Below are 25,652 nucleotides of genomic sequence, written 5' to 3'. Positions count from 1 at the left end.
GGAATTGCAAGCTTCTTTCCTTGATGTTTTCCTCTTCGCAGGTTCATCAGATCTACCTCATATTTGCTTGGAAAACTGTTAAGGCCATCATGATGTTAAAACATGAACTTTGTGATTATCACAAAATTCTTTTGATGAGACAATTATTGTTTGCCAAAAAACACAGGAGACCTGGAAAAATGACCGTATATCGATTTTAGAGGGTTATTGCTTGATATATATAGAACTTTTTAATGACTCAGTAGCGCCCCGTAATATTTTATAAATCAGCTCCTGTTCTACACTCTTAAAAACAGGTGGGTTAAAAAGAACACAATTTTGCCTCAAAAATGGCCCGATCCACAAATTGGATCAACACTAAACCCAACAGGAAGACTGACATTTTTTATTTCCTTTCAATATTTGCTACATTTCCCACCTTTTAACAAGGCCACTTTTTATGAAACTCTTCCAAGAAATGGAATCTGATATAATTTTGGATGGTTAAGCTAAAGATATCGGAAATGAAGTGAGCAAACGATTTCATCAAATGCTTCTGCCTTTACGACACACTGAGTGCCAAGAAACTAAAGTTGTTTTTGAAGAGCTAAAAATGCACACACACAAAAAAAGCCTCACACAACTCATAAGATGTTTCCTCTTCAAAAAATGGATAAAAGTGCGTTTTTTCTTCACTAGCAGTAAATGGCGTGCATAACTTTTTTTTTTTTTTAAGCTATGCTCATGCACAGTTAATTTATGCATGTGTGCAGCGGCAAATATCACGTATGTGGGATTTATTCTCATAATTTGTATCGGTTAACAACCAAAGCTAAAAATTTGTTCGAACCAACAGCTAATGTAAGAGTGAAGTTATGTCAATTCATTGAATTTGTACAGCCGTTATTGACAAAATATTCTCAAAGGGCTTCACAGGCCAACATTTGACAAAGATTGGCCACATCCCGAGATCCAAAGACACCAACAAGGCAGGGAAAAACTCATTTAACTATGATGACTCAGGCCTATCAAAAAGGTCCCACATTTTGGAGATGTATTGTAGCATTTTTTTTTAAATAAATAAATCCGATTCCAATATACTAAGACCTCCATGTCCTTGTATCTCAACTTACCAGTACTCCAACGTTGCCAGGACTGAGAGGGTGCTTTCTCGCAGCTCAAGTTTTGATTACGTTATTTAATACGATTCAATACAACATACAGTATTTTCCCATGGCTGATTTATTAGTCGCTCACCATCTCAGTGTGGTTATTAGTTGAACTGCAAGACAGTTGTAGTACTGCATGTTCTTGTTTCTCAATTCTGTTCTCCATATGACACTAACCTCTGTCTTCACCCTCCCAATAATAAGAAGCACCTGTGCTTCTAGCTTCCAGCCAAAAACGGCACCCTATACCGCCTCTCTTTCTCACTCTCTGTCTCTCTCAGTTCTTCTTGAGAATTCTTTGCAATAATAAGTTTTTCCTTTCCTCTGTCGCATAGTGTTTGGTATGTGTGCTTCAGTTAGTCTTTTAATAAGTAAGCAATGTGGTTTTAGACACGCTCTACTGTGTAAAGTGTCTTTTAATAATTTCTGTCGTGATTTGGTACTATCCATCCATGCATCTGTTCTCTGAACCATTCATCCTCAGTTGGGTGAGGGGCAAGGTACACCCTGAATATATAAACGTGAACAGAACTGAATTGCAAACTTGTCACTTAATGCTCAAGCAGGTGTGAAAGAAAGAACAATCATTCCAGGCATTTGTAAAAAGTGAGGGAAGGATACGATATTTGTACTATGTTGAGATCTCAAGCACTGTTAGGAAGCATAATCAGCGCACATTCCAAAGAATAGAGTCACGAGTGCTCTTTTTCACACTATAAATTAAATAATAATAATAAATAATAATATTGCCTTTATTAGTCCCACAATGGGGAAATTCGAGATTCGAACCCAGGCCTCCTGGGGAGACTGGGTCCTGAACGCGGCGCCTTAGACCACTCGGCCATCCTGGACCCTTTTATTGTTATTGTTATCCACACGTTTGCTTGGGTTTGTCCCGGGTAACTCCATTTTATTCACACAATCCCAAAACATAAAGATTAAATGAGGAATCTAATCAATTCTATATGTTTTGTGAGTAACTGGTGACCAATCCAGGATGTATGGACCTCTCACTAAAAGTCAGATGGAATAGAATAAAAAAAGAATAGGAAATGGGTGGATGGATTATTTTTGTCTTTCATGTCATTCCAAATTCTACCACGGGTGTCAATAAATGATTGGAGGACATTTTTAGAAACTATAATAAACATAGATTATCATCTCAGTGATTTTTTTCCCCAATGTCTTCATAAAAAAAACAACAAAAAAAACAAGACTAATTTGCCTGAATAAATGACTTTGGAAATGTCAATGCATTTTCGCACGATGCAGCTTGGTTTTTACAAGTGAAATGCTGTGAGCAGTAAAAACAGCAATGTGCAGTGACATTTGTGGGCAAAAATAGACATAGCAAGCTCAGGACAAGGCAAATGTAGCATTTCAAATAAATGAGGTGATGTTTGTTTATGACCATCCGGGTTTATGGGTCTGGATGCAGTCCTGCAATGGGCATTTATTCAAGGCATGCATTATGCATTCTTTGGGCTTCCTTTCAGTGTAGTGCGAGCACAATAGTTCATTCCTAAAGGGAAAAAAAAGCTATCCCCAAACCTTAGGGCAAGACATGTAAATCCATCTATTTCTATTAGCTTAGTGACAGTTGGATAAGCACCCAAAAGTGGCTATGTCACTCAGCTTTGAACTTACAGAGAAGGTAGAACTGACCTCCCGTGGTCTTTAAATCATACTTGTCAGACTGTGACAATAATCAAGTCAGTCTGGGATGAATTGTTTGCGGCAGCGAGAGTGTTTTGTTATCCATGTGCTCATGGGCTTGCTTTGGCTTTGTGAGGTGAATGAGGGAAGACCTGGAGAGGTAACATGAGGGCAGCACAACTTCTGCTCAGGTACAGCTAGATATGCAACCGATGGGCCTTTTCGCAAATACATTTTATTTATTAAACGTGATCTTGAAGATCTACTGTCTGCAATGTTATTTGCAAGCAACCACATTGTCTGCATGAGTTGCTATGGGAACAATGTAGGCCTGAGTACTTAGGTTGGCAAGGCTATAAATTAAGATGAAAGTTTGTGCAATGAAAACAAAAAAAAACCCATCAACTGTAAAAAGATTACAATGAATCCTTAACTTATATTTCTTTTCTCTTGGAATGTTTAATGCAGCTTGTCAACTTTTTACTCCTTACACACAGGTAGAAACAAACCATGTTCGTACACTGGCTCTGCATAACTGAGCACGGTTTTCTGTTCCATGAATATGCAACCATTTGAACCTTTTTATTATATATTGAATGTATTACCCAGTTGCATTCCTAAACTCCTTCATTGTGTGTGTTTGCGTGGTGAGGTTGAATGCCGTTTTGAGACACGTTCTTAGCCATCTTCAGTTTGAGTGAGAGGTACTGTACAAAGTTCACCAAGGACTGTATGTCATTAAAATCTGAGTTTGTGCAACTGAGGAAATGCTGCCCTGGGGTCAGATTGGAGAGCCCTGACACAAATTGGCTTTTGTGTGATTTTTCCTATGTTGTTATGAATAACTCCACCTTTTTAGTTTTTCAGTTCATGCATTATTACTATTAGTGTTTCCCCAAACGCAAGAGAGCCAAGCCCCCCCGTTTTAAATGATGATCTCGTCTCAGTTTATTCACCAGTGTACTCACTCTGTGTGAGATGTTGGTCTTTTTAATTGAACACAAAGCCGATATACTCGCAGGAGAGACTGCCTTATTCTGTGAGAAGTGAAACAGGTGGTTTATTGTACCCTGAATGGAAGAAGCGCATGCCATTGTTCTGCCTGTCACTATATGTCAGTGGCATACATACATAGATGAGAAAGGATTTAGTTCCATTTAATAAATAATAAGTAATCAGTAATTGTAATAACGCTGTAACCATGCTTCCTGTGTTTGTGTACTGTATTAAAAAAAAAGACTGAATTAACACAACAAAGCTAACAGTGGCTTAGGATTTTTACAGAGTATTTTTAAAATCTGCTTGAAAACATTGAAAAACAATTTTTCTTTTCTTGTAGGCTGTTTACTAATTTAGTGTGCTACAGTTGCTCACACGTGTGTAGCTCCATCCAGTCAACAATAAATAGTGACAACCCTGACATACACTAACATGAATACTTTTGAAAATGTGTTTTTGCGTATATTCTAACCATTGAGTAACACTCAAACTATGTGCGAAGCCTGTGAAAACAGAATTTTTGGAGGTTTCCTTCAAATGGTGCCATGCTCACATCAAAAGAAGATCCATCCATCCATCATCCGTACCGCTTCTCCTCACTAGGGTCGCGGGGGCGCTGAAGCCTATCCCAGCTATCTTCGGGTAGATGGCGGGGGACACCCTGAACTGGTTGCCAGCCAATCGCAGGGCACACAGAGACGAACAACCATCCGCACTCACACTCATATCTAGGGGCAATTTAGAGAGTTCAATCGACCTGCCATGCAAGTTTTTGGAATGTGGGAGGAAACCGGAGTACCTGGAGGAAACCCAAACTCCACACAGGAAGGCCGGAGCCGGGATCATACCCACGACCTCCGCACTGTGAGGCCATCGTGCTAACCATTAGTCCACCGTGCCACTCAACAGAAAATGTGTACTATAATTTTACTTCCTTTCATGAGAATATTTTGCACCCCAATAAAGGAAAGGGAAGTGCTGATTTACAACATATTCTCAGAGAAGGTGTTTCGCATCCATTCATTCATTTTCCATCTCGTCTCCTGTCCACGGTTCAAGGATACTCGAGTCTAACACAGCTACTGCGGGTGAAGTGCAGCATTATTCCTGAATTGGTTGCAAGTCAATCAGACGGTACATAAGCCATCCACATTTGCAGTTATTGAGTGGGAATCAATCCAACACTGACTGCAGCGGAGTCAGCTGTGTTAAAGACTGTAGCCTTAATCATCAATGTGAATCCAAGTTCTAAATGATTTGGGGGAAGTAGAAGTTTGAGCGCGTAACCAAGGTGGGTGCTGTTTCCTTTCTTCCAGTTTTGGACGTGCTTGACAATATGCAAATTGTTTCAAGACTAAAAGAAACTGAATGGACGGGATTTTTAAAAGAAACAATTTCATGTAAGGATCTATTAAGTATGCCCACTTCATATTACTAAAGGTGTTTTATCACTGGCCATTATTCAGACACGGGATAACGGGATATTTTGACAAGATTAATGAGACTAACTAACAGACTGACCAGTTTGTTAAGCACTCCACGTTACTTAATATGAAACCCCACAAAATTCTTTGGACAACAGGCCATAAAAAATTCACATAATGCAAAAATCCCTGTCGAGACGTAGCACATTTTAGATGTGTATAAATCTAGGACATCAATAGTCAAGCTCCAGTGTCTCAAATGCTTACAGCGGTATTTCACTGAGTGATTTAATTTCACTGAGAGTGAAAACAAACCCGCAAGACAATAACAGCAACTCCAGAACAAAAAGATCATCAAAGATGTTCAGAAGAACTCCAACGTCGAAACCGAAACTCCCCACATACATTTATCTCAAAGTTTGGGCAGAATAAATCTGGGGTCTTTTTAGTGTCCTCAAGGGGCTTTGCAATGTTTCCTAAAGACCTATGTTTAAAGTTTTATCCGTACCATTGTGTTTTCCAAGCTACAATCAATTTTTTATTACGTGAGCTTGTGTGGAAGAAAAAAATGTAAGAGGAAAGTCCAGTTAAAGGTCTGACAATTGGATTGTCGCTTCTGAGCAAATGTCAGCGGGAAATAAAAGGTTACCAGTATTAATTGTTATTTGAATTTGTAATAATTAGTAACACGCTCGACAAAATAAAGAGCTCTCTATGTTTAAAGGTTATGAGAGGAGATTTTCTGATTAGAGCAACTCAACCCAAATTTCAGCAATTATAGCACATGAAATGTTTGGCAACCAAAGCTGCTTTTTATGCACAGTATTTTGAGGGGCAATAAAATATGCATCTTATTCTGGGGCTCTGACTCCCAAGGTCAAGAAGTGCAGCGCTAATTGTGTGTTCCTTAACTCTCTGATTGCCTGCCTACATGTGGCTTGATTCACTGTACCATCTTTCCAAGACCCTTAGGCGCACAAGTCTTAAATTTTCTCTAAACTAGACGTGGCACATTATGATGCGGCGCACCATATATGTGCACTCTGTAAATGCTATGTGGCTTTGATGCGCGCTCCGCTTGACTGACTGGGAGTATTTCCTGGCGACAGAAGTGACTGAGGACAGGATGTGGATGTCAAAGACGGAAGGGGATGCGTGAAAGAGGATGCTAAAGACACGCCCCCAGTACATGACTGTATATTGTATAGTGCAGCAAATGAACTTAGAGCTTGCCATCATTCCAACTGTTGGATATCGGTGTAAACGTTCATTAGCGAAGTGAGGTTAACATTCAAATCTTGTTAAAACTGCAAATATCACTTTTAATTCAAAAACTCAAATGAGGGTTTAAATTACTTTTTTTTTCTAAAATGACCTTTGCAACATGATTCAAAAAAGCCAATGCTTTACCCACAATCCATGGAAAAATAGACATGACATGACATGATTTCGTCCAATTTATTATTTTTTTTTAACAGATAGGAGTCATTCCATTCTCTATGAAATTATGCATTGGGTGCATTTTGCACACATGGTATGTTGAAAAGCGAAATTATTTAGATATAGTAGCTGTCTGTTCAAAGATCACTGATGTGAATACTCTCATACACCAGACAAGAAGGAGCCAGTATAGTTATGTGGGCACTGATAATAGAAGCAAATCTCTGCGGACTAAATAACTCTATATTGAAAATGTAATGTCATATATGTTGTTCAGATGTACTGCCTCATTTTACGAGGAGCGAAATGAATGAGTCCGAGCACCAGAGGACGTGAGATATTGATGGAGATTTACAGTTGCTGGGATGCTAGAGATGGATTCTGAGATGTTTCCCACTGGACAGTTGACAGGTCAAGAGGTGGTCAGTCATGCATTCAATTAACTACATTGTGCCATGCTCAATTGAGCCCAGCTCTGTTCTATCACTATCACTATCTGTCATGCTTCCACCGGGAGAGCCCACAAGCACATGAGACAAAGCAAGAAGCAATCTTACACTTAAGTAAAAAGCCTGTTAGGGTGGCTTGTTGTGACATTGGAAAGTCAGCATGTGAGTGTCTGGGTGCGAGCTGTAACTGACAGCGGCTAGAGGAGGGGGGCATCGGGGGTCACTGACTCAACTGATATACGCTTGGACCACCCAGGTGCCACGTAGATAATTGACTTTTGGGTATTTTCCGGGAATTAATTTCCACATTTCCCCCTAAAATGAATGTCCATGAGCATTTTCAGACAATTTTGGGGGGTTTGTACCATTAAGTGATGCAAGCCTAAAAGATAAAATGTTGTATCTTTTTCTATTCTCTGAACAAAATTAGATTTGAGGTATCTGTACCACCACCAGAAACACTCGCTAATGCTTAATTCTGTCCACATCACATCATGTCCTAGATCCGATTATTTAGACACCTGCTCCATAGAGCATAGAGCATATAGGCTGCCGGCAACATTTAACATTGCTCCACATCTTAAAATCTTGCTGTTTTGGTAGATTCCATTGGAAAAGTTGCTGCAATGAAAATCAGATTGTGCCGACGGGGCTGCCACTCGTGGGCTAGGCCTACCTAATGCAACTGATTTGAGACTTTAAAGTCTTGATTTTATTATGATTTTACGCAGATACATGTAATCCAAATTATAATGAGAAAATTGTCTTTTTCTTAGATAAAAAATTGATACTATTGAACTCGTTGACCAAAAACTTTATGGAAGCATATTTTTGTGTTGGAGTGTATTCACATGGACAGACTTGGGGAGTAACGGAATACGTGGACCGGTGTCCGTTATCGTTTTAGAAAAAAAATTTGGAATGAGATTACAGCTATATCTATTAAAAGTGTGCATTATTTTGTAGGATTACATTTTCAATGAGGGGAGAGAGCCGACAAAGTCCAGTTCTCACTCTCTCTCAAAATAGTTGGCTAAGCTTTCCCTGAGTTTAATGAATAACTGGTCACAATCAGGGGCGTGGTGGCCATCGGGAATTTCAGGAAAATCCAGATCGGCCGATCCTATCCAGGCCAAGTTTTTTTAATTTATTTATTCATTTATTTACTTATTTTCCGTTTGTATATTCAAACGCACACAGCCATCTTTTAACCAAGTGTATTTCAATCCTACTGTTAAAAAAAAAAACAAGCTACTTTATACTATGGGTTTGCATGTAGTCAACAAAGCCACAACAAGCGCAACAGACATACGAACGACCTTTGCTGCTCGTACACGCAGCTGGCCCAGTGACTCGCCTGAGTCAGCATCAAACACAGGAGCAACAGCGTCTGTACTGCGTCAGACCGCCGCTATTGTTCGACCAATAATTTAAGGTGAGGCGCAGACTCCAAACCATGACCCCAGCAAACACCTACAACTTTGGATTAGTCCTCCAACTTTTGCTGGGATCAAAAGAAAAGAAAAAAAAACACGAGAAAGAAATGGGTGGTATGAAGAAGATGAATGAAAATAAAACATTCAGGATGAATGTGCAGCCAAATGTGCCAAGTTTTGGGAGATTTCATGGAGGAAGAGGGGTTTTGCTAAGACAGGTGGCCACAAGGAAAGCACATTTAAAATGCTATTGGACCAAATAGTTCATATATTTGTTATGTAAATTATTTGGTAAACATTTCAAATTAATGATTAACTTGCTAAATACCTGCATGGCCGAATGCATCCTGCATCAACTGATTGTTGTTGTAGCTCATCAGAAAATGATTCTCTGTGACCTGACTATGATTATATTACATCACACTTCACAGTTATGGAAGAAAAAAAAATTAAATGAAGAAATTAAATAATATATATATATATATATATATATATATATATATATATATGATGTATATGATAAAAAAAAACAAGATTATGCTACATGTAAAGCCACATCATCCAAAGCAACACCATATTTAACAGCATTCAGTCCGTCCCAATTGGCTTGCAGCCTCAAGTGAACCCAAATCGGAACATGAAACAACTTTACAAAGGTGCCTTGTGAGACAACCTCTCAAAGAAACAAAGAGCTCAGATGAGCAATGCTTTTAATGGACAGTACAGCTAGAGACCAGACAGAAAGTGGGAGGAATGACATGCAAGAAAGAACCACTCGACATTAGTTTCCAACTGGGGTCACTTGCAAAGAGGACTATGTAGGATTATATACCAGAGTTGAATAATGCACTTGATAATCATGTGTTGCGTTAAACATTCATGTCGTCTTTGGAGTGCACATAGGGGTCATTTACATTTGGATTGGCAATTCATGTGAAAATTCATGTATAAAATTAAAGACAAGACTCTACAGGAAAAATTAATTACATGCCACTATACCGTATGTCTGTCTTACAGGTGATGGCAAAACAACAACAAGCTGTCACTGTTCCAATACTTGTAGGCCCACCTACAGTACATACAGACAGCCTCATTTGTTTCCAAGTATTGATGGAATAGTTTTATGAGTATTGATGGACCTTGTTTTTGTCTTATAGTCCTTGGATTGTTTTCAGTTCCAGCTTGCATAAATGAAATAATGCAGTTCCTGTAACATTTTCAATATCTTTTTCATATTGCTTGGACAGAACTTGTGCCCATCTATAATGTCTTGATCAGTGTCACAGCTGAGAAATCAATATATGACCAAAGGAAATTGCAGAAAACAGTTTGCCTCCTTTTTTTTCTCTCTCCCAACTTCAATACATGCTATCCTTCCACTTATACTATAGACATAAACCGACTGGATTTCGACCGTTCTTTTAAGAGCACATGTTGATCGTGTTACTATTTTATTCAGATTGATGTCTCTAATCCTCAGATGCAAATTTGAAAACTCAACCACAAGTTTATGCTGGGGAAGCAACGCATATTTAGCGGAAAACCTGAGAGCTTTACATGGAAGAGTGTTTTCCTACAGAGCTCCCTCACCCATCCATTCACATGTCTCGCTCTGTCCACTCCACCAGTTTCCACAGACCAATTTGTCCCAGTGCCTCTGCGGGGCCGTGTGTGATTGATGGGCCTAGGGACACCCACATGCTACTGTGTACCTAATCGCAAAGTATAGACTTGCCGTAACGCTCCATTAATGGCCTGCAGCAGTGTGGTATAATGGTTAAGGAAATGCGCCCAGGAAGGGAAGGTCACTAGTTCAAATTCCCTACAGGCGTCCTTGTCCTGCGCTACATGTCCACTTGGAAAAATGAATAGTGACAGGTTGCTGGGTAATACAGGAGCACACATACTAAATATGCTCTTCGGTGAAAGAATTGTCTTTTGGTGGTGAGGCATATGACATTCTTCGTACTGCGGTGCTTTCGACAAAGTCGAGGCATACAGTCAAGTCGCATAATTGGGTAATAAGCTTGTCAGTCATCACGGTGGTGTCTGTTTCCTTCCAGGACGAAACACACAAACTGGGTAAGAGGGTCATTGAAAGGTTTTCTGTTATGCCATCGTGAAGACGTATCAGATAGGTGTGCCTTAACTTGCTGTCAGGAGGGTACGCTCCAGAGACATAATACCAGGCAACTTACTTTGGAAGCAACAAAATTGGATTGCTTGTTGGTCCTGTGACTGATGAGTTCATTAAAGTGGAGGGGCATGGAGAAAGAAGTCCGACTAGAGCGCCATTCATCCATCCTGTATTGATAATCTCCTTTCACTTCACTTGCTTGACTAATCAGGGAAAACCAAGACTTACACATTTAACGAGCATTTTTGAAAGGTTTCACATTCAAATGGCAAAAATGGATGAATTCAAATCAAGCAGCAGAAACAAACAAAAGCACCACATGCACTAACTGCCTGCGGTCCAGGTCTTCCTAACACTTGTTTTTACTTTACTCAGAGTATATTTTTATTGAGAATTTGTAGGAAACAAATAAACGAAAAAATACATATTCACAAAAAGAGCTGCCTTTTAGGTATGTACACATTATTAAAAAAGACAATTAAGATGATAGTTCATTAAACTTTTGTTAAACTTTGCAGGTTGAACCAGAATTCCTGATGTTTATAATAGATCAAATTAAATTGATAGCCTTCAAATTTTTAGCTGTAATTAATTAGTGCATTTTAAAATGGTGCAGAAAACGTACAATGTGCAAATGTCAGAGATAATATAATTGACATTTTTGGTGAAATGCACCCAATTTCATGGACTTTGCCACTAATACGGGTTAGCCATGGCATCGCATTACTCACAATGCGTCCGTTTATGTCGCAAATAACCTGGATTACTACTAATGCGCATGTGCGTCACAGACTAGGCATACAGTCAGCGGGAGAAGCGCAAGTCGAGACAGTTTCAACAAAAAAACAAAGCATCAAAGAATTAAATACGTAAACAAATGAGTCGGCGACTTACGGAAGAGGATTAGGGCCATGAATGGAAAAAAAAAAGGTCGGAAGGATTCTGACTTTATTCGCAGAATTCTCACTTCTTAAACGTCGTCGTGTAAGTCATCATGAGCAGTCGACTACTATTGGCAGCCCTAATGCAGATTTGTGGTTTTCAGTGTTCAGCTGCTCAAACACCTCTACTTTGAGATTGATTTTTACTCTTCACTTTTTCTGTGCTTTTCGTTGACAAAAGAACTGCTCCTCAGATTTAAAAAACCCTGGTATTTCGACTTGACCTGAGACAACGGTATACAGTGAGATGTTGGAATCACATCATGGTTTATATATAAGTATATGTGAAAAACTTGGAAAAAAAGTTCTTCTGAAGAAGCACAGCCTTTTGTATCCTCACTCAAATAAAACTAAAATCCCCTGGGAGCAAATTAAACAAGATTAGTTTAAGCAAAGTTTGACTCTGGCTTGTGCAATCCATCCCAATTGTCTGCATACAGGTCATTAATAGCAATGAGTAGCTAATTTTGAGTGCAAAAGCCTGGAACAAATAAATCAAACAAATGTCTGTGCCGGGGATCGTGTCTGAGAGCCTTAATTGTCTGTTCTTGCTTCAAATTCTGTGCAAGTTAGAAAGAAGGTAATTTGAGTCTCGGCTTTGTGACAGGTGCTGGAGGGTAAAATGGCGGTGGCCTGGAAATCCGCAAAATGTGGTGAGGCCACACGGTGATCTTGCCGAGAGAGATTAAAGGCTTCGATTTTGTAGTGGGAGGTGCATAGAAGCTGTTGTCTTGGGGACACGGTGGAGACTAAAGAGAATTCGACACTTTTTGCACACTGTTCCTCTCCACTCGCAATTGCCCAAACACAGCCTGACGAGAGGAACATAGTGAACACTGAGCTGAGAACAATTAGACACTGTTGATCCAAGTCTGGATTTGCATGAGCAACAGCACCTGCTCCACTCTTTCTACTGCGACAGAAAGAGTTAAAGAGGATAAGCACATCCATTTGTGTATAAAATGCACAGTCATTGTTTTGCATATTTATCAAAGGCCTTTCTGTCTCCTCTTTAGCAAAGATAAAAAAGGGCCCCCTGTGTATATATTTTTTAAATATTCCTGCAGCATTTAAAAATCATTATTTCGTGACGTTTTTTTGCTCTTTAACACCCAACAATGCTACAATAATTGGTGCCAAAGAAGTATGTTGCACTCAGTGCGTGATATATCTTAGGTGTTAAATATTTTTTTTTGTATGTCGGAGAAGAGATTAGTTAGGGAGAGTCTTTGCTGTGGGTATATTTTTGCTTTGCTGAGTGCCTATTGCGCCTCCAATCTCGTCGTTTACTGAATATAATGACAATAAAGGGCATTCTTTTTCTGATTCAATTAAAAAGTTCAAGCTAACAAACAATGGAGAGCTCATTATTGTTTGACAATTTTTTTTCTTTACATGTTGCCTCAGATAGAACTTTGCCCACGTCCGAGGACGAAGTGGACCATGTTCTGTGCCTCCAGGCATGCTGAGGCGGATGATTGGAGCTGTGGCCGAAAAGTGGTCGATGCCATTCGTGGCGGAAATCACCAAACACGCTGGTTCGAAAGCGATTCCTTGTTGAGTCGTGGCTGTAATTTTTGTGTCTTAAAAGTCTTAACGGTTTCATGTTATCCTGGCATTTGTTGAACTTTATGTCAGGCACTTTGCGCTACATAAGTAGAAGGAGCCAGCTTTACGGGCCTATAGCTTAATGCCAAAGGGCCCATCGAGGGCATGAAATTCTACATTACTCAGCCATTTGTTTATTTATCAGTCAATCATAACATTCCGGCTTCTGTGGATCAATCACGCACCCCATACAATAGTCTCCAGATTGAGTCCCACGTGCATTTGTTTATACAGCCAAGATGACAGGACCGTTACGGTGGTAGTTTATCCGTCAACATTTTGTCCGAGTAAATTCACATTTCAGTTTGATGAAAACAACATAATTAGATACATCAGCAAGCAGCACAGGCGGGAAATCACAGATGCACCAGGAGTAATTTTTACAACAATCGCTACGGCAGATGGGGAGAACTACCCCGGTGAGTCCTTGCGATCATACAAACGCATGGAAAGGTTACAGGCCGTTTCTACTCAGAATCGCATGGACAAGCATACTAGTAGGACCAACCAGGTTGCCTCGCAGCTGGCCGGTGGGCTAGTATGCGTGTGGGGGTACCCGATCACAGCAACCAGCCCGCGGCCCCCGCCAGCATGGCTACTTCCAGAGCCTGCGGAGCAGAGGCTGGGGACGGCTGGCCTCGCTCAGAAGGCGTGAGAAACACGGCGCCTGCCGGAATGCCCGCTACAGGGTCATAGGGCATCCTGCCTCTGTCACCACAGGCGTGTGAGAAGGAGATGATGGCGAAGCGAGGCATCTTGGCCTCACTGTAACTGGAATTTTTTTTTTTTTTGTAACTACATTATTTGAACTCAGGCAGGCCTTGGAGGAACAACGATAACACTAGAACAACTTTTTAATTCCTTTCCTTGTATTGCGGTTTAACTTGGTGCCTTGTGTTGTACATTGCAAATAACTATACTTTGCACTTGTAATAAATTTGTAATAATCTATTGTTTGTATTATTTATACTTTATTAATTGTAAATTTCTATGCCTTAATTTTTACTCCATCTTTTGTGGCTTGTTTTGAATTCATGTTTTAGTTCTCAAATTGTATATATCGGAAATAATTATATATATATATATATTTTTTTTTTAAATATTTTGTTTTTTATTTTATATCAACTTTTATCACCACAATACAACAAAAGAGACGTACCGAATGTTGTTACCGTTGAGTACCAGTATCAATTCCTAGGTAACAAAAATCTGAATTGATCTGGATCAAATATGAAAGGTACACATCCTTAGCCTTTTTAATTGGACAAAAAGCTGATCTGATCTACTTGCACGAAGCTATGACTTCTATTCTCAGAATGGCATTAGGGGTATGGTTATCTTAATTGAATCTTCTGCCATCAAGTCAAAAAGCATTTAATTGCTCCACCTGTCATGATACACCAACGGCACAAATAGATGGGCAAAGATACATTATTTGAAAACAACATTTAGATTTCCATCCTTATCCCCAATTAGGAAGGTGGCTGTGCTGTAGACGGTCCTAGCTGACTTCGAGCAAGTGGCATGGTACAACCTGGAATTAAATGAAATTGGATTTCTGTAGCACACCTAATCATCTGTCGCGGCATAATGTAATGGCGCTTTCAGACTTTGCACACCTACTATTTGTTTTGGCCGAACAGGTGGGAAAACAGTGTACGAAGATGTTAATCTCCTTTGTGCTCCAGTGCAAAATATATTTTAGTCAAGATAAGGTAAAACATGATCTTTTTAGACTTCCATGCATATCAATCAGAATCCAACAAAAAGTTCCCAACTATTACATAGAAATGATGAAATGCTGTGAAACAGATGATGTTTGGAGGCCCGCGTTGCAATAATTATACTTATAGTAGAAGCAATTTACATTCACTGGCAGAAACTCGTGATTTGGTGATAATTTAATTTGTATAGTGTGTAAACAGAACAGTGTGTGTCTACCATTTGGGACCCTGGGATCTTAATGTTGTTTGCATAAATATCGGAGACAAGCTTTGACTCTACATTGACATATTTTAAATCAGTCAAAATCCAAACATTCATTTAAAATGATCAATTTCAGTTTGATTTTTTTTTCCCCAGGAGGTTGTGTCAGTCACATACGGGAAATTCCCTCAGTACTGTGGCTAATTATAAGATTCAATTTAGTCCGATATAAGGAGCTAACGGCTGAACATTTGTTTTGGTCATCTCTGACTCAATTATTCGCGATTATGATTAGACATGAACGAGTAAACAAGTTGCAAAGGTTTTACAGACGAGATTGGGAATCTTGAAAAGAATTATATTCATTCATTAACCTTTGCGCATAACTTCATAAAAATAAATCCTGATATGTGGACACATGAGAAAATTCAACAGATTCAGGCTGGTTTTGGCCATCGATTACATGTTTGACAAATTGGAGAAAATGGGTAAAACCTGACTTTTCAACCATATTTCCTCTGTAAGGCTCACTTGAAACGATAAAGCAAATGCTGCTGTGCGCCTCCTCAGGAAACGGAAACAATCGTTTTAAATCAATTTGGGAAGTGTGGAAAATCAACAGAGAGGAATATTATTTCTGTCTCCAACAGTCTTCGCGTTTCATTTCAGAATGTGAAAAAATCCCCTTAATATGCCGGCACAACTTTGTCTGTCTGACATGTTTGAGCTGCCGTGAGAGCGTCGTCACTCAGCAGACACGTGAAATGCATTTACTGTAGTCTACATGCATATTACACAAGAAAAAGAAAACAGGGCAAGTCTCTTACTCAACATGGAGTGGGATTGTTTTTCACTCCAGCCACCTTTGAAAATTGCTACATAACGATAAAATGTACAATCCAAGCACTGCAATTTCCCTTTATAGAGCAGGGAGCCATATTTGCTAACGCTGTTAACATTGTGATTCATCCCAACTGTTCAAAACATTGAGAAAAAGCTCCAACTCAACAACAAAAGTGAATATGTGGTGTAATTAGAATATATTAATTATTATAAAAACAAAGAATATACATTTTTATACTACAATTTCTGTGGTTACATTTTTGGATTCCAATGTAGTTCACTGGGTGCCAAACAAAAGGTTGGTAAGATAAACAAGTTGTCTTACCCGTGGTGCAGTTGGTGGTGAAGTTGGGCTCAATCATGGCCATGTCATTAAGCGTTCGCTGGTCATAGCTGGCTGAGATCCGGAAAGGTGAGCCCCCGTGAGTCCCCAAGGTGAGGTGAGCCACGGCCCAGCTGCCAAGGAGAGAAAGCAGGAGCAGGATCATCGTGATGAGCAGGCACCATGGCTGACAGACATTCTCACATCCTGTATGAGGCTGGGGGGTCAGGGCAGGTTGGTTCTGCTCAGTCTGAACCCCCGTCGCCCCACGGGAGGGACTGTCTGAGACCTCAGTGGAAAGAGATGTAGGAGATTCTTCGTTCCTTTCCATTTTGGTTTGCTGGCACATTGCCACTCTTCAAGTCCGTAAAGGAGCCTTCGATAATAACCAGGTGAAAGGTTACACCCGACTTGGAACAGTTAGCTGGTAACTGATTTGGGAAAATCCCAAACTCTTAGTTCTGGCGCATAAGAGGCAGTGAGAGGAGTCCTGTTGTGAATGCTGCTCTCCCACAACCAGCAACTGTCCCTAATTTTGTTAAGCAAATTGTGCTGATTTCACTTGGGCTTTAACGTCATAAAACACCTCCCCCCGCCTCCTAGTTCTTGATCCTCTGCTTCTTTTCATATGCCATCAGTAAAACACTTTTACCCGCTATGGCATGTATTTAGGCCACAATTAAATGTGACGTTTGTTGCAATCAATTGTGTAACAGTGCTGCCATTCAAGAGGGAACAGTTTTGTTGACATGAAGTAGCTCCTGGTGGTCCGTGTTCAGCCAAATTGGCGTTTGGAGGTATGTAAGTTGAACCTACCTATGCAAGGGTTACTGACACAAGTACCGAATGAATACTTCTGGCACAAGCTCAGTGTGAATGACGCCAAACAGACGAGCTGTCAGGTATGATTGCAGTGAACTTCCTTGCTAATATATCAGCTTTGTGTTGAGCTATACAAACCCCGATTTTACATTTACCAAGTACCTATGTGCCTAAACAGGGACAAGATCATTATTTCAGTACACAAACATTTTGTTATTCTTGTTTGGTGGTTCACCATGAGGTTTTTTTGTGTAAAATGAGTGCCTTGGTTCCACAGGTTGGAAAACACTGATTTAATCATTCCTCTCATAAATAATAACTCAAGTTAATGACAAAGTCTTAAAAGATACATGATGCCCATTGACTAATATGTGTCATAATTAATATCCAGTAAGGATCAAGGAATGATCATTTTGTGAATTTTTACTATCTACCTGATGGTAATCATACAGAAACACGAATGAGCTCAGCTCACGCGAAAAGTAATGCTCTATATTCTTGGAACATGTTCAAACACAATTCTAATATTTTTGACTGTAGACACCACCACAATGGATTTGAAATGAAATGAGCAAGATGGTCGTTTACGATAGATGTTCAGTTTTAATTTTAGGGTAATCACATCCAAATTGAGTAAACGTTTTATAACAGTGTCAATGACAGTTGTATTCCATTTAACTGCCTTGATATATTCAAGTGTATCACAAAACATTTCATTTATAACATGTAATACCTCATTTGTATTTTAATGTGTCATATGCGAGTGAATGTGTTCTGTAGCAGTGTGAAAAGAGGAGATGGAACCCAAAAAAAACATCCACACACAACTGCTGTGCCAAAAAACATCTGAGCTGTTATGATTTCCCAGATGTCTGTGCACTGACTCAACAGGCTTTGCGTTACAAGTGTTGCTATCTTTTCCTATTCTGTTATTTCTTTTTTTAAATGTGTGATTTCTATTTTCAACTTCCCTCACTCATATTTACTCATCTCAACTCGGCCTTTCTTAGAGAGGCGGGAAGGTGTTGACCAGATGAGAAGTGAAACTTCAGCACCAGACTACATCATTAGAGAGCATCTGTCATATCCAATCAAAGGAGAGAAATTAAATACCCGATAAGAGTCGCCACTCTGTCCTTGGTCACGTTAATAATATTTTTGGACTCAGAAATCTCCATGTTCTGAGGATCCAAGCCCCACAGGCTGAGTCCTCAGCAGGATGGTGATGAGGCAGTAATTGCACAGGAATGTTTGTTTCCTTGTGCGTAAAATATATGCAGGCAGCGTATTACGATACAACCAACTCCTAAATCCCAGATAAGCAGGGAATAAACGCTTCAATTCCCCAAAACTGAAACACCAAACAAATTAGCACAATCAATCATTTCAAATAAACAAATGTGTAAACAAAACAGTATACGCCTGATGCACTAAAAATAAAAAAAGGAAAGTTCTAATGCATGTAATTCCTCGTAATCCTCCAGAGCCATGAATTTGTTTGTTCGGTTTTGTTCATGTGTGTAACTTTGAACACAAGTCACTGTGACTTCTACATTATTTGTATATCTTATCATGCTATATATTTGCAGACAATCACGGGACTGATGAGTTGAAGAGTTGTGAGTGGAGCTGCCAGTGCAACATCACTCAAAATATTTCAACTTAATTAGTGGTTGACCATGCATGGCACAGTGCCCGGAAATAAAAATGGAATACAAATGAGTGAGAAAGACGAAAGAGCGCCTGTGAGTCGGCAGCCTTTTATAATAGCTCCTCTGACTCTGTTTTTTTTTTTTGTACTTTTCCAGCCTTTTTTTTTTTTTAATAATTTAGTGCTAATTTTGCAGCATGCTAAAGATTTTGGACCGTTTTCAGAATTGCAGCAGTGCCATTGTTATTCGGTGCTTGTTGTCGTGTACGCCAGTGAATCGGCAGCCTCTTTACAACAGCTCTGTGGTCTCCTTTATTTGTACTTTCACAGTCTTTTTGCTTTAACACAATTACAGTGTTTTAGCCGTAATATCTTTTTGAGCGGAGAATATTGGACTTTTGTCATTTCTGTACACTTGTGTATGATGCTAAAAGCGTCATAGCCAGGAGACCCTAAGATGGAACTGGACAGCGTCTCCTTGGTGAGAGAAAATAGGGAGCGGGATGAGAGCTGTCAATAAAGTAGTGGAGAGAGAGAGTGAAGTGATTGCGGGATTACAATTTCAGCACCGTGGCACACTCATATTGGTCATTGGAACCTCATTCATGTTCTTGTCTTCTCTCCGAGACAAACAACTTGAAGGGAGCGCCTGTTGTATGACTTAATTAGAAACTACTATTTTCTTTTTTTAAGTATAGTGGTGCCAATATCAGGAGACAGCTGTTCTTCAAATAGACTTCAAAGCATTAGACATTTTATGCATCGTGAGTTCATGCTGCAATCCAATCCATCTGGTGCTCCTGCCAATGTGCCTGATTTGGCCTCCAGGAGGCAGTATAACGCTAAAGTCAAACGAAGAATAGTATATCTTATGACTAATATAAGTTATTCAGTAAGATGTTGTAATGTAGTTTTTTTCAGTTTTCATAAAGGATAAAGAATATATGCCCTTTGAGTATTAGTACATCATCTGTCTAGATATGTTGCTTCACCATTTGTGTTCAAATATCCATTGATCCTACAACTTTGATATTGATGCTGTTGTTAGCATACCAATGTCGTTTTAATTTTGTTAGCATGTTGCTAAGTGGACTTTCCTAAGACAAAGCTGTGGTTGTTTGCAATACATAACGTGTAATTCTTTTTTGTGCAGAGTTTGACAGTAAAAGCTAACTGGGAGGTCTTTTTTTGGGGGGGCGGGGGGGTGAATTGCTCACTATTTGCCAAACTGCTTTTTGTGACTTGCGTTGAGTTCACTGTCACCAGCTCAAATTTGTGCTTGCAAACAATGTATTAACAATGCAATATTTTATTATATTGTTATTATTATTATGGTTTACGTTTTACATTCAGTCATATGTACACTTAAAGCAATCTGAAATGAGTTGAGTGGAATTGGAATACATGCAGGGAAGGTTGAACAATTTAACCAAAACAGTGTAGGCTTTTTGCCTAAATAATCGAGAGGAGGCATTTTAAACATACCACCACATTTGAGTATCAGTGATGGAGAAAAACAAAAAATACAAGAAGACCAAAGAAGTGCAAATGGAGGTTAGACTGAATCGTAGTCCACGTTTGTCATGGCTTAAAACCGAAAAACTGCCTGCTTTACACTTAGATGGATCCTTACTATCAAGAAGTGCAACTTAGAGTCTCTTTATTCTCAACATCAACAAAAATAATAATAAAGATGACAAATTGAATCGACAGCCAACACAGCTGTGTATCAACCAGTGACTTGCATGTGCTTTCTGTACGGATATTGGTGCATTAATTGTTATGCTAAATCATGAATTGAGTTAATTGCAATGTTAAAAATGTGACAATAATGATGATTTAACTGTGGTAGTCTACAGATTAGTCACAAAATCCTAAACAAATGTTCTAATGTAATTATTATTTTGAACAAATAAGTCATTAAGCTTGACAGAACTATTGTAATTGTGTAAATTTCCTTCAAAAAAACAGAAGAGGAGAACTAATCTAATCAGTTTTTTTTGTGCTGCCTAATGCTATAGACAAATAGTTTACAAACCCCCAGCCTCCGTTGTTGTTAATATCCCGCTTTTCATTTTAATATGGTGAATGTGTATGGCTGTGTTTGTTGCTGAGCATGGAAGATGTGTATGTTTTGAGCACATTTGTTGCGTGGCTTCTGGTTTACTTTGGCTTTATCCAGCAGAACATGAAGAACTGTGTCGAGAATTGTTTGAAAATTATGATTAAGGGTGTTATCCTTTGGTGAATCCGGGTTGAACACACTGCATACAAACAAAATGTTTTCCTCTTATGCGACGTCCGTCCTACTGCACGGTATGTGTCCGGTAACAGACTGACAACCACAGAATGTACACACCTCTTGACCAAAGATGGAACGTTTGGCAACGTGGAGTTTTTAACCATGACCCTGAATAGATTAAAGGTCAAATAATGGTCATAAATTGTCATGATCTCACAGGTGGAGTTGGGGTGGGGGCCGCATGGGCACAATATTTATTCCCAATAAGCCCCTCATATGCCCTGTCTGCCCGTTGTGTTGTTTTTCGACTTCCCATGACAATCATCCGGGTTCCTAATTGCAGGTGTAACAAGAGATTAATGCTGAAAGATTGCCGTCTTGTCACCTTTTGCCAGTTTTTGGTTGTTGTGTGCTAGTCTGCTTTCAATCATTCATATTCCATCTTTTTCTTTCCTGGTTTTCACAATTACTTTTATTAGTAGTCGTCTGTTCATCTGACTTCAGGTTTCTAGGTAAAGAAGTTCAAATTCTGTTTCTTTTGTGTTTTTCGTGTTCTGTCTTTCTAAAATGATGTAGTTCTGATTTTTTCCCCTACATTTCACTTAGATCCTCTTTATTTTTGTAACAGCGTCGTTTTGGCTTTTGAATTTTGAGCTTTTCGCGTCAACACATTACTTTGTGAGGTCAGGGCTTTTGACCATTAACACTTTATGTTACGCTCACAAACCTTTTGTAGCATGCCCTCCGAACCAAGGATGATACTTTACTGATGATTTTGCGGTTTATTTTTTGAGCCACATTTATCCATAACCATGTAACATTCAAACCTAATCACCATCAGAGCTGAAACGCATTTCAAAACACACACGAACAAATAGCCGTCATATTTTACATTCAACACTCAATATTTTCAGACACAAAATACTAATATACATCATTTACACACCTTTTGCCTCTTCGGAGCGGGTGCTAGTAAAAGAAATGTTCGTTTTTCTGACCGTCAAGATGAAACTCTTGGCCGTACTCTTCGTTAAGTTACCTTACGTGTGAACTGTAGTGAACAGGAAGTTTGCATTCAAAATAAAAGCTCATAGCTTAAACCGAAAGGAGCACATTTCAATGCAAATTTCAAACGAAAATAATATACAACAAACAAAATCACCGCTGCTGTTCCAAAAATATGAACATGGTTAGTTACACCTTTCGATGCAGTTGTAAATGGCATTTGATGCAAGAAGTCCAGGTACATTAAAGAAACAAAAATTTGGACGCTAAGATCGTGTATTGTGGTAAAATGAGACCTGTACGTTATGCATCTTGTTCTTCAACTCTATTCGGTTCAATGTTTTGGTTACATGGGTATTCAAATTTCATGTATTTGTTAGCAACTCGACTCTGTATACTTATGATGATTTCATGTTTAAGGGGACTCGTTTGCAGAAAAGTTCCATCCCTAGGCTGGAAAGCTTTTTGGTTTAGTGTGCATAAGATGCCACTTTTGATATTTTGTATTCCCGAAGTTTACACTCTCTAGCACATTAATAGCATGATAATTAGATCTTGTGGTTACATGAGCTTATTGCATTCAAATTTGAATTAGGTAAGGTCAGAACAAATTTGCTAAATGTCAGAGCCAATTAATTAATTTTAAGTGTGGCTCCCCTTCCTGCGTCAAGCAAATTCTGATGCCCCAAATAGATTATTTACATTTTACTGTGTTTAGTGGAAAATAAAAAAAAAAAGGGCTGAGTAAAGTTTGGATGATGAAAACCAGAATAATACATTTGTTTGATTTGAATGGTTATCTACTCGCCCACTAAAAATATGATCAGTTCAGTTGAAGTGATCATGTAAGCAGCGTAATTGTTTACCCTTTATTGGATTATGGCTGTCGTCTGACTTTGTAAAATTTGATAAACACACCAAGATTTCTTCCCAGTTTTCTCTTTGTTTATGTCTGTCGTGTACATGAGTAAAATCATATATGATGATAGATAATGGAAGTAAGCCCCACTTTCTCACACCGGTCCTTAAATCCTTTGTGGCGGAAGTTTCCAGTGGCAAACCGTGACACTCTAGAACACCTGGACCAAAAACAGAAATTAATGGTGACCTTGCACAATATTGAGACTTATGGCACAATTCGGACAGTTTCACTTAGGGGTGTTGTCACTTTTGTTGCCAGCGGTGAAGAGTTTAAAGGCAGTGTATTGTGTTACTTTGAAGAGACACATCAAATACTCTGTTATGCAACCACTTTACATTGTAACAAAGTTTAATTTTGTCAGTGTTGTACCATAAAATATATAATACATCTTTTTATGTGAGGAGTCGACTCACTTTTGTGAAGTACTGCATGCACACTGAAAGAAATTGGGTAGTGGATTAAAATGATATAGACCAGGGTTTTTCTGTTGTCGCATTTCTCAAACACATCAGATCTGATCATTAAACTTATCTCATTACTCCCATTTATCAGATTGTTATGGTTATATAAACCGGCTCCATGTTTGTTCACTTTTTCCAAGCTTTAGTTCTTCTAAGCAAGAAGGAGTGACATTTTTTTGACAAAGCCATAAGAGTACAAGTGGCTTCTGGAATACATTTTCAGTTAACATAAGAAAGGTTAGAAACATTTTTTTTTTTTTTTGACTGATAACGAGATCTCTTCTTTATGTTTTAATCAACAAGGCTTTATTGGATTGAAGTTGAATTTATAATGAGAAAATGATGACAAATTGATTGGTAATGAAATGAACTGCTTAAGCAAAATCTAAACTTAAGCCACACTGATTTTCAACAGTCATGCATGTAATACTCAAAGCCAAAATATATGGAATACACCAAGAAAAGAGCAGATTCTATTGAAAAACTGGATGTGGTACAGCATATTAGTTGCTACTATTTGTTGACAGCGAAAGTGTCACTAGAATATAGTTATAATCATCTGGTAGATGATTAATGATGAGGTTGATTCTCCAGCAATAAAAATAGTGCAAAGGCATCAAGTCATAGTTTCTCACGATAGTCAGCAGGATTTCACCTAAAAAAAAAAAAATGAAAAAAAAAATCACACAGTTAATTTCCCTTGCAACTCTGTAGCTGGGTTGCATGTGTGGAGAGCAACAACCCATTAAATGGCGGTGAAAATTGTGCAAATAAAGGATTGATGAATTCATTGCCATTTGTTCACAATATATCACTTCCGCACCAATCGGGAACCCAAATAATAAAGTCGCTTAAATTTTATGTCATTCTCCCTGAACCATAAAGTGGCCTTCTTGATAACATACACAGACAAATGACACACATTCACTTTTTCTAAATTTTAAATAATAATAATAATAATAATGTTCCCTTTATTAGTCCCACAATGGGGAAATTCGAGATTCGAACCAGGCCTCCTGGGGAGACTGGGTCCTGAACGCGGCGCCTTAGACCACTCGGCCATCCTGGCAGCTCACTGGAGCATGTGCAGTTCACACATGGCACACACTTAAAATGGAGTGTCATCAACGGTGAATTCGGGTAACTTTGTTGAGCACTGATCGATTGCATCAATCCGGGTGAAGAATGCACCAGATTTGGTTTTACCTAGGATCTGCTCGTGTTATTTCCTAAGGTGTGACAATCAAAGGAGACTGGCAGCCAAACTCACAAGTTTCTTTTTGAAGCTTTTGTGTAGCATACTGCTATTGTCCCTCTATGTCTCTGCAGAGGGCACAAACATGGAGCAAAGAATACATCAAAATCACTGGTTTTGTTCAGGAAGTGGGGGTCTCAAACCGCACCATCACTCTGTGATTACTCTGCACCAGTTGGTTCACTCTGTCAGTGTGGTCTTTGGCCGTCCTAACTTGGGGTCATCTTCGACCACATTGCAGCCACTCTTGAAGCATTCAGGCCACTCACGAGTCGACAGCATCATAGCATGTTCTACATAAACCCCTTTGAGACATTCGGTTGAGCCCGAGACCAACTTAACAAGGAATTAAGTTCAAATGTATTTTTTGCTCCATGCTTGTGCCACCTCCAATTGCATAAAAAAGCATGACAAGTACCCAACACAAAAGCCTGAAAAAGAACCACAGAGTGGGTGAAGTGAAGAATATTACAGCATAATAGTGGCGTAGGCCAATTGGCACTAAATTATGAGCATGACTGCCACAATCTCATTTTGTTGTTGTTGTTACACATCGCGTTAAGTATGAAAGAAAGGATAATCGTCACACAGGCCTTAACCTCAAATAGGCTGTGAGGGTCGAGGACAAGAACATTACAATGTTTGTTTGATCTGACAGGCAATGAATAACAATAATTGTCTTTATGGCACATGTGACCAAATAAAGAATTTAGTCAACAACAATCAAGAGACTTTTACATGATGGTTTCTGGCTAGAAGAAAGGAAGGCACTTAAGACAGGCCTTAACCATTATATAGCCAATTGATTTAAACCTGTATGCGGCTAAACAGATTCTTCTGCAACAAAGCTGCCAGGAGCTAATCACAGGGGATGAAAGCAAACTGGAGCAAATAAACAAATGCAGATGCAAGTGTGTCCTCACTGTGGTGTGTGTTTACATTTCACACAGGCTGCAAAGATCTGC

At 39.1% G+C, this 25,652-nt stretch overlaps 1 protein-coding gene across 3 annotated transcripts in view; it reads right to left on the bottom strand.

Annotated features, from left to right (window-relative positions):
- alk (ALK receptor tyrosine kinase) overlaps positions 1 to 25,652 on the bottom strand; it is a 306,393-nt gene that overhangs the window by 73,464 nt on the left and 207,277 nt on the right. For all 3 annotated transcript variants that reach the window (XM_088294165.1, XM_088294324.1, XM_088294243.1), the window contains exon 5: positions 16,333 to 16,463. In XM_088294165.1, coding sequence (XP_088150291.1) covers positions 16,333 to 16,463 — 131 coding nt within the window. The remainder of the gene's footprint in view (positions 1 to 16,332; positions 16,464 to 25,652) is intronic.

This window comes from Idiotropiscis lumnitzeri, chromosome 1, assembly GCF_059441095.1.
Source record: "Idiotropiscis lumnitzeri isolate Australia: NSW breed Sydney's pygmy pipehorse chromosome 1, RoL_Ilum_1.0, whole genome shotgun sequence".
Lineage (NCBI taxonomy): Eukaryota > Metazoa > Chordata > Actinopteri > Syngnathiformes > Syngnathidae > Idiotropiscis > Idiotropiscis lumnitzeri.
Note: the sequence above shows the minus strand (reverse complement) of the source record. Positions and strands in the feature narration are given on the sequence as shown.